Raw genomic sequence first — 13,698 nt, 5'->3', positions numbered from 1 at the left:
GGATGTACAAGTTAGCAAGAGTGCACCCTGGCACCCATAGCAGCAATTTTACATTGACTTTGCTGTATTTCAGCTTAGCAATTTCCAGATGGCACTGTATTTTACAATTTTCTCTTGCAGTTGACTATCATACATATATAGTACAACAAAGATGTACACAAGGATGAATTATTGCCTGTTCTTTGTTGTACATGCTTTCCCAAACATCTGGGGTTTTATTTATGTGACATTTAGTCTTCCTTGAAAGAGTATCTTTGCCTGGAAAAACAATATATGCAGCAGCTACAAAAGATGAGGAGAAAGAGAACAGTATGGCTAATAATGAGAACACCAAAGGCAAAAATGTACAGGGTTTTGTCACAGTAATCCTGAGGCTGATGGAAAGGTGGGATGAAATTTGGCAGGTACACAGAAAAAAACCAGTAGTTCCCAAGAATGAACCAGAGAAAGAGGAAAAGGCTGAGAGTTAGATGGATGTAGTACTTGTGAGCATTCTGCCTCCAGGGATATTAGTCATCATCATCAATCACAACAGACTTGGAAAGCAACTGCCTCATCCCGGTTGAGTCATACAGCAGGAGAGTCACCTGGAGGCATTGGAGGAGAAAAAGGCAGTAAGTAATGGGCTGCGGAAAGTCTGAAAACCTGGCCATGGCCAGCCTTTGGGCCGAATTAAAATGGGTGTGGGAAAAAAAATAATCACATGAGAGAAAGCTGAGGACCCACAAATGAGGCAGATCCTGCTGGAAAATAATGCAGTTTTCCCCTACACCAGTGAGATTTAGGCCAGACATTGGGGAAAAAAAAAAAACTTGCCAATGGTAAGAATGGAAAGGCATGAGAACAAATTGTGTAGGGAGACAACAGCAGCTCCCACGCTGAAGACTTAAGAACAGATTAAAGGAACTGCTACATGACTTAAGTAGAGTGGTTCCTGCTGTGTAGCAGGTGGATTTATCTCTCCTGTTTTCCATGGCTATGTAGGTGAATCAGCTTAAATAAAACTATGAAGTATTTAGACTTTGACCTAAACCCCAAATAAATTGCTTCAGCTACTCAGAATGATTCTGTCAAGTTTTCTTCAATTAAATGTAATTTTTTCAGATTGCTCCGTTCCTGCCTTCAGTCAGAACAAGCAGAGAAATAGGTGGAATACCATGACACTGTGAGGTTGGGAAGGTCTGGTCTACAGGGAAATGCAGTAGGATTCATCAGCAACGCTTAGAAGTTTTCTAGTTTATTTTGGGCAATACAAAATATGTAGGTAGGTAGGTATCACAGCACTCTCCAAACTATCAAACTGCAACAAGGTCTTTTACCTTCTCATACCAACATACTCTTCATGCCAGTCCCTCTGTTGCCTTCTCCTAGTCTACCCTCATCCAGAACCTGCTCTTCTCTCTGTTTCTTCCTCAGCTGCTCTCCTTTCCTTGGCTGCCCAACTCCTTAACAGAACCAGCCACAGCTGCACCTTATCTACATCAGCCAACCCACTACCCCTGAAGCCAGCCCACAGCTGGATATTATCAATGATAATTAACCCAGCTTCATTCCTCTACAGGTAGGTAAGTAGGTTGTATGTAGGTGTGTAGAAGCTTTCAAATTTCTGTCCCTAAATGAGTTTCTTAATTTTGGTAGATTTATAGGTGAGATATATAAAGGGTCCAACAAGGATTTGAGCCAAACATTGTGAAACCTGTGTTCTTGCTACACCTGAAACACTTGGCCCAGTCCTCAAGACACTAGCTATTGTTATCACAATTCCCATTTTTAGGTTCCTGTGTAAGCCTTCCTGCAGTGAGCTGTGTCTTTAGGAAAGGGACTCTCAGAAACCAACTGAGCAAGAAACTGCCCTGGCCAACCAGGAATAAAATTCAGATGGAGAGGTAAAAAATGTGGATTTTTGAGTGGCTATGGGGAGTGACATACTGTCCAAGCAGGGGTTCTCAGCTGTGTTCTCTCCAAGTTATATTGTGCTCATTCTTCTCTTTGAAATGAGGTAGAATAGCACCCCTTGTTTTACACTCTTCCTTCTCCATTTGTCAGTGATTAATGGTGAGAACACCAGCTAAGGAAAAGCCATTTGGGTATATGTTTGGCTTAGTTCAGATATTAGTCTGGGTGCCAAATTTTCTACAGGCAAGGCTTAGCAAGAGGATCCAGGACATCTCGGGAAGAGGATTCTCTTGTTCTTCCCTGTAAAACTATTCAATTATATGTAAACAATTACATACTTGTTCAGAAAACCAGCTATTTTTCTAGCCCAGGTGTTGGTACCAGTTTGTGAGAAACAGATTAAAGTCCCAGCACCAACATAGGCCAAAAAAAATGGTGTTTCCACTGGATGTCTCACATCCAGCTGAGCACTCAGACTGGTAGGCTTGTTCAAATGAGCAGGGCATCTTCTTTTCAGGTGAACGTTTATTTTAGGCAGGCTCATGACACACAGGAGAGATAAACATATCTGGCCAGTGGGTCTGAGTTTTCCACATAGGGACCTGTGGCTGGACTGAAGCTCTGTGCAGCTCGCTAGGGTGGGCTTAACACATAGGCAGCTGTCTGTACTCAAGCTTCACCAAGCCTAGCAGTGGGAATGGTGAGCACTGGTTTTGAGGAAGTCAGAGGAACCTCCCAGGTGATTTATGCATCTCAGCTACATCTTACCAGTTCATGAAAAGTGCATTTAATTCTTATGGATACTGCCTTGCCAAGCTGTGATTGAAACAAATTCTGGCACTTGCTCACATTGTTAATTACTGCTGAATATACATTTATGGAGGAGCATGACATGAATTCAGCAGGCCTTTCTGGATGTTGTAGAATGGTTCGGTTGCTTTGGTGAATGTCTGTAGGTTACCATTGCCTTTTAAAAGACCGAAGGTGATAAAGAAACAGATGAGGAGCCTACAGATCTATGCAGATGTGGGCCAGAATGACTTGCTATTACATGATGTCCATCACTGGACAGTGTTCATTCAAACTTCATCCTATACACATTCTCTGACTTTTTAACTTTCAGAGGTCAAGCAAAAAAACCCAAAACTTCAAGGTCAGTGAAGTCTGATGAACACAACAGAGGGCAGAGCTGAGACAGGTCGAATTTGACTACACTGGGAGATGACACATGAGTTAAGCCAATCAAATTCTGACTAAATGTATTGCCAAACAGTAGAATAGGCAGTCCTGCTGTCAACTGAAGCCAAATTCAAGCCATTATTTGACATCAGCATGAATATTAACTGACCCACTTACCATCTTATTTAGGGTGAGAAAAACTGACTTTAAACCAGAAATTGCTAAGAAACAGTCAACATTTTTTATGTAGGCTTCAACTCACTAGCATTAAAATTTCCTTTTGATTCTGCTCTAATCTTTTCTAAACTATTATTAAATGAACCTTTGATTATACAGATAAGTCCACTGGTATGATTGAATGGCTAAGCATTTCTCAGTAGAACTCTTAACATAGCAAATTCCTCATAACAAGATTAAGCACTTTCTTTTATTCTCCATTTACTTATTTACTGACCAAAGGTCCTCAGGAGGAGGATCCATGTCCCAGTGATGTACTGTGGTTTGTTTACCACTGTGAAAGAGTGTAGGGGATGCAAAGACCTGCAGAGGAATATTCTTTCCCACCTTTCAATCCTAGATCAATTTTTTTGGGCTAGAAACATAATGAAAGGGAAACATAGCTACCTCCTGGCTGCAATATGCAGTGCTGTCAAATGGGAGACTGGCAGATTCCCTTTCAAGGGACAGGCTGCCTGCACTGAAACATTAGGCCACAACCCATCAGGTCTACCCTGCCTGCTCTGCCAATGCTGTGCACCAGGAAGGTAGGCTGGGTACCAGCTTGCTGCTGCCCCCGTTAGCTATCCAGAACAGCCACTGCTACCAGTACAGATGTTTCCTCCAGCAGCAGCACTTGCTGTTCTTATCCCTTCATGCCCTACCAGTGCCAGTTCCAAAGTTTTTCCTTCAGCTCTGTCCCTTTCCCTTCCTTTCACAGGAACATCACTGGGACAGCAAAAAAAAAAGTTTTGCTTAATCCTGCTGAGAAGCCCTAAAGTAGCTCTGCAGTCTGTTGTGACAAGCCTCTAGCAGACAGTTAACACCATCTGCAAAGGGACTGTCAGAAAAAGACAATCCTTTACCCTAGAGTAAATGCAGAGTTATAGCTTTATAGTGATGAGGGTGTGACACGGATGTAAGAAACTATGGAATACGGTATTGTTTATTAAGATTTATGTTAAGCCCAATGTAAAGATTAGGCAACAAAAGATAAGATAACCGCCAGGTGTCCAGGATGCCGCTTGTGCATATGAATGAAGGGTCAACACCTCCACTACTTCATGAACACGAAAGTAAAAAAAAAGGTATAAAAAGGGACTGTTTGAACTGCTCAGGACGGCAGTTGGCAGAGCGCAGACTCCCCTGTCGTCCAGCGCTGGTTTTGCTCATATTCTACTTGCTATAATTAATAAAAATTTTAATTGGATTATGATCTATTGTGGTCTCAATTTATAACAATTCTGGTGCCGTGACACGGATAAGGAACGGTGGGCTTTGGTCCTCCGGGGAGGCGCCCCGCGACATTTCGCGGCCCCGCGACCAACAGCTTACTCCAACCTTACCGACGAACCTAAATTCTAGAATAATGAGCAAAGGAGAAACCGGTAAAATCCCATAAAAATTCTGTGCACGGGAGTCCGGACGAAGACGCAGGACGCGTAAGTATATTGCGAAGTTGTTCGCGGGTTTGCCGTTCGGGCGGGATTGGGTTTCCTGGAATATAACGAGTGAGTGTATGTTTGTGGATATTCCAGAAGATGGGGGCGAAGGGCAGCAAGCCTTCGACTCCCATGGGAAGGGTACCCACTGTACCTAAGAATACCCCTCTGGCATATATCTTAGACAATTGGAGATATTTCCCTGGAACTCTAGGGAAAGATAAGCAGAAGATGATAGAATATTGTACTAAGATATGGGGAGGGAAGAAGATTTCTAAAAATGTCTTTTGGCCAGTCTATGGGTCAGAAGAAGATTGGGTAAGACAGCAATTAAACCTCTGGGTTAATAATAAAAAACCCCTTAACCCGGAGGAGAGTCGATATGCGGAAGTGTGGCTAGAAAGACCGGGAGCTAGACTTTACCCACTGAATGAAATGAAAACTAAACAAAAGAAAAAGCAGGAAGAGTTGGACGAAACCCTTCTAACCCCCCCTCCTTACATTCCTCCTCCTGCTCCCGCAGAGGTCCCCAGAGCGCCCACTCCCCCACCAGAGTCGGAACAAGGGTCTCCCCCTCTTCCTAGACGCATAACTAGAAGTCAGAAAGGGGCAGCTCAGATGTACCCCCTAAGGGAAATACCCATGGGGGGACCTCAACCTGTGATCGGATATATTTCCGTACCCCTAAACTCGGCTGACCTACGAGATTTTAAAAGAACCAAGATGGGAAACTTAATTGAGGACCCACTCGGAGTGGCAGAAAGATTAAATCAATTTTTTGGGACCAAACCTTTATACTTGGGATGAGATGTAATCTATCCTTGGTCAATTATTTACTACCGAGGAAAGTGATATGATGACGAGCAGGAATGAGACTGTGGGATGCTCAGCATGCCCAGGGACCCCAAGCAGATATTAAATGGCCACTCCAAAGACCTAATTGGGATAATCAGGATCCAGTGCATAGAACTCATATGCAGTACCTGAGAACTATAGTAATTCAGGGGATTAGGGAAGCAGTACCCCGTGGCCAGAATATCAATAAAGCATTTAATGAAATGCAAAAGAAAGATGAAAGCCCTACTGAGTGGCTGGAACGACTGAGGAAAGCCCTTCAGCTGTACTCTGGGGTAAATCCAGACGACCCTTTAGGGCAAGCGCTCCTAAAAACTCAGTTTGTGGCAAATAGGAGAGTCAGGGGCTCTATATCTTAGGGGACCGGAGTCATCATGAGCCCTTGATAAAATTAAAAATAGGTCCCCATAAACAAGAGTTCACCTTTTTAGTAGACACTGGGGCTGAAAAATCAACTATTAAGCAAATACCTGAGGGATGTAAAGTTTCCCCTGAAAAAGTACAAGTAATTGGGGCAAAAGGAGAACCCTTTAAAGTAAGCAAAATCAAAAATGTGGTATTCAAAACTGAAAATAAATTTGGAATGGGTGAACTCTTGCTCGTCCCTGAAGCAGAATTTAATCTGTTAGGACGAGATTTAATTGTTGAATTGCAATTAGAAATTAAAATAAAAAATCAAGAGGTAACAGTAATATGGAGAAATAGTGTGAAATGGCGACAATGGACATCGATTGTGATTGTATATGTCTGCTCAAGGAATGTGGGTGTGGTGACTGGTCATGGGTGCGGTGTCTGGTCACATAGGCACACAGCTCTGAGGACACAACTACAGTTTTGAAGAGACGCCTGCCCCTCCTCCTCTAACAAAGGGGCTATTTAAAAGAGAATGAGAAAAGGATGAGAGATATTCCAATGCTATCTAGAGGGAGGGAGTGCTAAGTCTCCTTGCTGGAGAAGATCGGATGGTCACAAGGACATGAATCACCCACAAACCTGCAAGACCACCACATTCCAGGAAACGGACTGATAAGCTAATTAACATACGAAGCGGGGTTTAGGTAACGAATATGTATAGGCGTTAATTGAATATTCATTTGTTCATTGTATAAATGTGAGATGGTTGGTCACTTCGGGTATGCACGCTTGTGGAGGAGCGATCCCCCGTGCATCTGCGCGCAATAAACATACCTACTTTATAACTTTCGAGTTATAGAGTCTAATTCCGCACGTCACTTGGCTGCTCACCCTGCCAGTCAATTCCCAATTCATGTACAGGTTTTCTTCCACTTTCTTCAAGATCACCCTGTGCATCTGTGGCTTGACTGCCACGCTGCAGGCGGGAGGGAAGTGTGAACCAAAGTGAATTCTCACTGGAATCACAGCGAGTGCCTCTTTTGTGAACATGCATTCTCTCTACTGACTCACACAAAAAAAAGCAGCTCTCCCTGCAGACTCCATCGTGATTCCGAGCTGCAGCCCAAACACATGCAGCCCCACTGAAGAGAAAGCTATACATCCTCTGGTTGCTTCATACCTGTCATATACACACTTCATTTTTCAAGTGACCTACATTGACTTTACATCATACCGAGACACACGACATTTTATTCTTTTCAGTGGCACTCAGATTTGCATCTATGCAATCAGCAGCTGTGTTTAATTAAAAAGCCAGCCCAAGCAGCAGCCTGATAGAAAGCCATTAATACTGTGAAATAATTGAGAGATGAAGAAACGATTGTGTGACCTGACCTTTCCCACTGATCAGCTGGGGAGTGGTGCTTCCCTGAGAGCAGATGCAATCAAGAGCTGATAGAGGTGGAACTGATTAACAGGGCAGATATTATTTGAAGCACCCATCCTTCCCAAGGATGGGGAGAGGGGATTTGTGTAAACTGATCTTCTTTCCTAATGAAGGCATAAATAACAAAGCCTGCAAGGATCCCTCTGCAGGGAGCCATCAGCCCTGCACCAGCCTGCTGAAAAGCAGCAGCAGGGTACTTTGCACTTATGGTACTTATATGGTATATGGTACGTCCCGTTCAGAGGTCTTATAGCATGCCACACCATCAGTGCATTTACCCCGTGGTTCTCTCAAGAGCTGTGCAGAGGATGTTACTGGCATTTTAAAGAAGAGGACACAAATTGGAGCTGAGAGGTTAAGGCTGAAAAAGGATTTTGTGGCAAATCCAGGAAATACAGCTCCCTCCTTCCAGATCCTCACCCCATCCACGACACCAGTCTGCCAGCAGCACTTAAAACACCCACAGATAATAGCTTTCAAAAAGCATGGTGACAACTGGGCATCTTAATCCGTACCACTGTCTCTCACCACTCCTGGTATACATATCTCTGTGACAGATAAAAATCTGGTGCTTTTTACTTTTGACCCATCCTGTTAGCAGACATTTATCAATTGGGAGCTTACGGTATATCACAGGCAAGTATGTTCCACCTCCTTAGTCTCATGTTTAGACCATTAATTATGGTATATCCTTATTTTCCATTTAAAAAGGCCAGTTTCTAGACACTGATTCAAGATCTAGCTTTTTCATGGGACTGAATCTATTTTTCAACATGTGGAGTTTTCTCTTGCCACTCCAAGGGTGATAGCTGACTGCAGCCTGCACTGCAGTCATGGTCCATGGCTTTCCCTTAGGCGTCCTCCGGAGAGCCCTGCTTTCCAGAGCACGGCTCTCTTGATCCCGAGGGAGTAAAGACACTTTTCTCCTGCAGCCCCAGCTCTGGAGAGGACCATGGGTTTCATGTGAATCCTTGGCTAGGTGAATTTGGGGCTGGCAGGGAGCAGCTCCTGGTGCTTTGTCTCAGGTCCCCACACCTTACTGGCCCCACAGAACATACAAGGAATTTACTACCCACCTTACATGTTGTCTTCCAAGTGACCTTAATTGTAATTTCAAGACCTCAGCCCTTGCACTGAATCTGCCCCCAGCTCTATACTAGCTGGAAATGCCCTACATTTGCCTATGTTAAGTACGGTCAACTCAGGATCACAAGTCTCTACACAACCACCAGCTTCCAATCCCATAATTAATTAAACCTTATCATCCCTGTATGAAGCCCAGCCTTAGGTGCAATACGTGTCACCATGCAAGGGAAGTCAGCATCTCTGACAAGTACAGGTACACAGCCCTGGTGCACTCATTGGGGGATGTGTAGGACCCCATCCATGGGTAGCACACACTGCCACTGGCACAGATCTCACATGGGCAGACACCAGTTGAGTCAGACCTGTCCCCAAGAGTCACAGCATGGTCATGGCTCCATATAAATAGATGGGATGGACTGACCCCAGATTTTAATGCCAGAAATGAGCCTTTATAATCACCTGCTATTTTTAGCATCTGACTCAAGAATCTCACAGAACAGCATTTATAGCCTACTCCAAACAGAAGCTACCTTGTAGAGGGGCAAACACATTTGGCTGCTGGACTGCAGGCAAGGGTGTAACTACAATACCTCTGCATGCATATGCCCATGGGCTGCTCTCTGCATTGCCCCTCTAGAAAACATTTGTGATTCAGTTCCCATCACAAGAACCTTTCTACTAGTGAACATCTGACATCTTCCAGTGGGTTTATCGTACAGATCTTCTGTGTGGTCAGGACACCTACTATGGTACACATACACATTATTGTGTTAGTGTAATGGGCTGGAAATGCAGGGACAGGGCCTGTGCTACCAGCACACGTGGTCTATGTGCATCCTAATGCCATACTAGAAGCCCAGGGCACACCAGCATCCTTGCCCAGTGCCCTGGTCTACATGGAAAGGAAACTGAGGCAGACACTAGAGATACAGATGGGTCTGGGTGTCAGGGGTAGGACTGCAATCACACTATAAACCTTAGGTCCGGACTAAGGTCCAGAGCTTTAAATGTTGATAATCAGGCACCAAATGTGATTAATGTCACTGCATGAAAGCCCTGCACACCTCCAGGGGTGGCCTATCTGACAGCAGAAAGATGGCTCTCAGAGGGCTGACCCTGGGTTTTTTGAGGCATTTCACAGTGCACGGATCACAGCTGCCTTCTCTGTTCCTCGGCTGCAGTCACGGTGGAGGCCCCAGAAACAGCAATAAGAACCTGACAGTGCTATACAAAACTCCTAAATGCAACATGGTGATTTCCAGGCTCATGTTTGACCAGGCGGTAAGATAACCCCTGCCTTCAGACACATACATACCATTTAACCACACACTTAACACCTCTGCAGCTTGTTCACACATTACGTGCTCACGGTCTTACCACCAGCATGACAACTGTAACAAAAGGAATTCTATTTTTAACCCAATTACTGTTGATAGCACACCACAGACATTATGGGAAACCTGTGGGCTATGTTTCCTGAAGGACAGCTCAGTCACCAGACAACAAGCCATGCTCCCAGGGCCAGGTGACGCCACCGTCACGCCTCCAAGACCCACCTTGCTGGTGAGAGCCACCGACTTCACCTTCCTGCACCCCCTGCTGCACTTTGTCTCCTGGCTCTGCCCCATCTCTTCCCCTTGCTGGAGCAGCCCAGCCCAGCTCAGCCCCAACTCTTCCTCCTCATGGGATTTCTTGATGGCTGGCAGCCCGCCTAGAGGCAAGCAGGAGGTTATCATATAACCTATAGCTAGACACTTTGGGAAATAGAGAAAAAAACAAAACCAAAATAAAGCTGGCAGATGTGCTGGCTGGAAAGAGAGGACACGGCCAGGAAAACCCAAACTGGTGGCAGCTACCGCCAGCAAAACCCTCCTCATGATGTGCCTATTTCCCACTGAACAGCAAACAACAGTGATAAATATATGTAATGTTTCGTTGCTAAAATGATTTGTGCTTTAGATAAGGATACTGGACTCCTCACTGTAATGCAGGCATGTAAATTACCAGTTCACAAACTCAAGCACAGAGACAATAACTGATGTGGCACAAATTGTCACTGCTGCATATTTTTAGACTCTTGTAGGCGTTTGTAGTCATACCAAAGTGCCTTGATGATTTTTCATGCATTTTTCCAGCAGGAATGAAGATGGCTTCTTGAACTGGAGTATAATGACCAGTGTGCAAAAAAATGACCAAGTTACTGTGTTTTCCCCTGAGGGCAGAACAGATTTGGGGGGGACAAGAGCAATTCTGAGGCTGCACGGCCATTTCTTCTGCTTTCTCTCTGAAGGTCTTTCTGATGTCAGCCAGAAACATTTTTCATTACTCTACCCATTTTACCATGCTCTTAAGTAGAGATGTACTCCTCACAGGTTGCAGAAAGATTTCACTTACAGAATTTTAGGCATGGGCTTTCTCCCTTGCACTCCCTGAAGGCGTGCAACACAAATTAAACCCAGATGCTTTAATTTCATTATAAAGGAAAACCTCTGAAAAATTGATTTGAGTGGGTAGCAGGCTCACAGTTCCTACAAGATCAGTGCCAAGTGGTTCAGGAAATAATGTTGTTTCTCCCCAGGACTCTGGCAGGGCTGAACCAAGCCCTGCAGTGAGCTGGGACTGAGGAGCAGTGGGAGAGCTGGAGGACAGCACTTGGCTCCTTACAGTTCTGCCCATTGCAAGGATGCTCACATCCAACAGCTTTCTTGGGGCTGGGGACAGGATTCTAAGATGATGCTCAGACTGTGGTTCATCTCTGATTAAATCAGGGTTTGTTGGGAGAGAGAGGCAGTGAGAGCAAGGAATGACTCCGTTATATGTGAGGCATTTGCCATCATGGAGAAGCTTTTCAGCAGCTTCCACCAAAAATCCTCATCTCCAGATTAAACAGTAAGTGCCTCAATGTAATGATTACATGTTGATGGTTTTTTAATATCTATAACTATATTTGCCTGTATGTGCACACGTGTGCAAATGTGTATCTGCAAACAGGCGTCTCTGTATAATAACACCCACAATCAGACTCAGATCTGCCTGAGGCCACATATACTTTAAAAAGTGCTTTTTGCTCAGAGGTTTACTCTAAGGGCTCTACAAGCTGGATGAAATTTCTAGTGCCTCCACCCGCAGTGCTTGGATGCTTTTCATGGCCTGCTTTTGGGCTCCTCTGATAGGAGGATTCATGAGATACAGAGGGGAAAAAACAAAATGTATTAATAGAGTCATCCCGTTCTTAAAACCACCATGCATGCCTGGGTGTGCACACAGATTGCAGGACCCAACCTTGCTTTCAAACTGTCCGTATTTATTTTTGGCTAGTGCATAGTGAGCCCTGGGCTTCAGGAAGTGCTGTTGGAACACAGTACAGCAACATTTCATGTCTCTGAAATCGCCTGTACAGAGCAACTCGCACCACCAAGATGGAAATGTGGTTGTGCATAAGGTTACAAGCACTGAGTTTTCACTGCATTACAACTTGATGGGTCCGAAAGGCATGGTGGGATCATTCAACTTGAACCTACGCCCCCCAGCCTGGTGGTTCATCTCATCCTTGGCTGTCTTGGGAGAGAGGGCTGCCAGCAGTATGGCTCTGCTCACTTCTGTCAAGGAGGCTTTACTGATATGAGGGAATTGTGCCCTGTGATGCTTGGAAAGGGCTTGGACTATTATCTTGAAAATAATACATTATCCCTGTTGGATCAGTTCCAGTATACGTTGCTGGTTTTCCATTTGAAAGTCATAATAATAACTCACATGCATTTAAAATCAGTTTGCTGTGATTTAGTGACAAGGAATGCAAAAGGCAGTCATGTAATTATGCTCCAGGGACAATGGGTCTGTGTGAGCTTAATGTCAAGGCCTTCTGTGCACGAGGTGCTGGCGTTATTTTGGATATCTATCCCTTTTTCTGGAATGGATCCCTGCAAATGGAGGTGAGGGCAGTGGGCAGCAAATGCCAGGGGCAGATAGAACAGGGAGAGGGGTTGGGGTGGAAGGTAGGGACAGGAAGGGGTGGGAAGGACCCATCCAGGGCAAGGTGGGGGTCACAGGTAGGCAGAGCAGGAGTGCTCAGATCAGTCAGATCCACACATGCAACTCCTTCCCAACACTACACTGCTAGGGAAGGATATCGGTCCTTCCTCCCTCTCCCCTGCCCTGCCTTGGGGGTCTGGCCAGGAGTGCAACTGGCAGTCTGTAATACATAGAGCAATTCAAACATCAACACAGTGGTCAAAGGGGGCCAAAGAATCAAAAAAAAATGTTGGGAATTATCTGGAAAGAAACAGAGTAGAGCAGAAAATGTATGTATGCCACTGTAGAATTCAGTGGTGTGTCACCTTTTGGACAATGTGTGTGGGTCTGTTATACCCATGTCCAGGAGCAGGGAGCTGGCTGGAAGCTGGAAGCTGGCTCCATGCCCTAACTAATACTGGTAGCTTCTGCGATTGTTAAAGAACTTATAGATGTTTTGCCTGAGGTTGGGGGAGAAGGCGAGTTCTTGCAAGTACTTACTGTGTAGGAAGGACCAGATGGCAAAATACTACATCAGTAATAAAGCCTCACCAGTAGTCCACTTGCAACATAGCTGTCCCATAACACAGTTAGAAATATAGTGGAACTGGGATCTTATTGTGTTTCATAGGTTTTCTCAAATACCTGAGAATAGTTGCTATGGGCACAGCTAAAGAAAGATTCTAGCAAGGTTTAGACATGGCCTTAAAACACTATATTTTCCTCATTATTATTTTCATTCTCAAAAAGAACTTCTAAAGGATTTCAGGAATACTTAGTTTTTTCAATGCATGCACTGTCTGCCTGGGGAGAATGCCCTGAAGGCCTCCAGCAGGCATCCTCCAGGCCTGGCCATACCATCTGGAGATGATGCCATCTCAGAGTTGTGCCAGTGGGAAAGACCAGGGCAGCAGATAATTCAAATAGGGAATAGCTGTGTAAATACTTTCTAAAGCAAAGTGTGTGGTTGCCCATAAAAGCATTTCTTTGCTATGCTGGCAAGTGTTAAAGAAAACCTGCAGCGCCTGTCATGGCAGTGCCACCTCATGCTCCTGCGGCTGGGCTCTGAAACATGGATGCAACTGGGAGATGTAGCTGAGAGTGGGCTAAACTGCACCGTTTAAAGGCAAACCAGCAGATTCAGGCAGCTCTCAAATTCAGCCAATGCCTGGGAGTTCAAAGGAAGGCTAAGGGGTTGCATGCTCCTCCTGG

The 13,698-nt window shown here is 44.8% G+C and overlaps 1 protein-coding gene across 1 annotated transcript; it reads right to left on the bottom strand.

Moving 5' to 3' along the window:
• Positions 1–230: 230 nt before the first annotated feature.
• On the bottom strand, positions 231–581 carry LOC129734930 (transmembrane protein 272-like). Its single transcript, XM_055700354.1, is given in 1 exon segment — positions 231–581. A coding segment is annotated over 1 exon segment (327 nt). The 5' UTR covers positions 558–581.
• Positions 582–13,698: the final 13,117 nt, after the last annotated feature.

Source organism: Falco cherrug, assembly GCF_023634085.1.
Source record: "Falco cherrug isolate bFalChe1 chromosome W unlocalized genomic scaffold, bFalChe1.pri SUPER_W_unloc_1, whole genome shotgun sequence".
In the NCBI taxonomy this organism is placed as follows: Eukaryota; Metazoa; Chordata; class Aves; order Falconiformes; family Falconidae; genus Falco; species Falco cherrug.
This window is presented reverse-complemented; position numbering and strand designations above follow the sequence as displayed.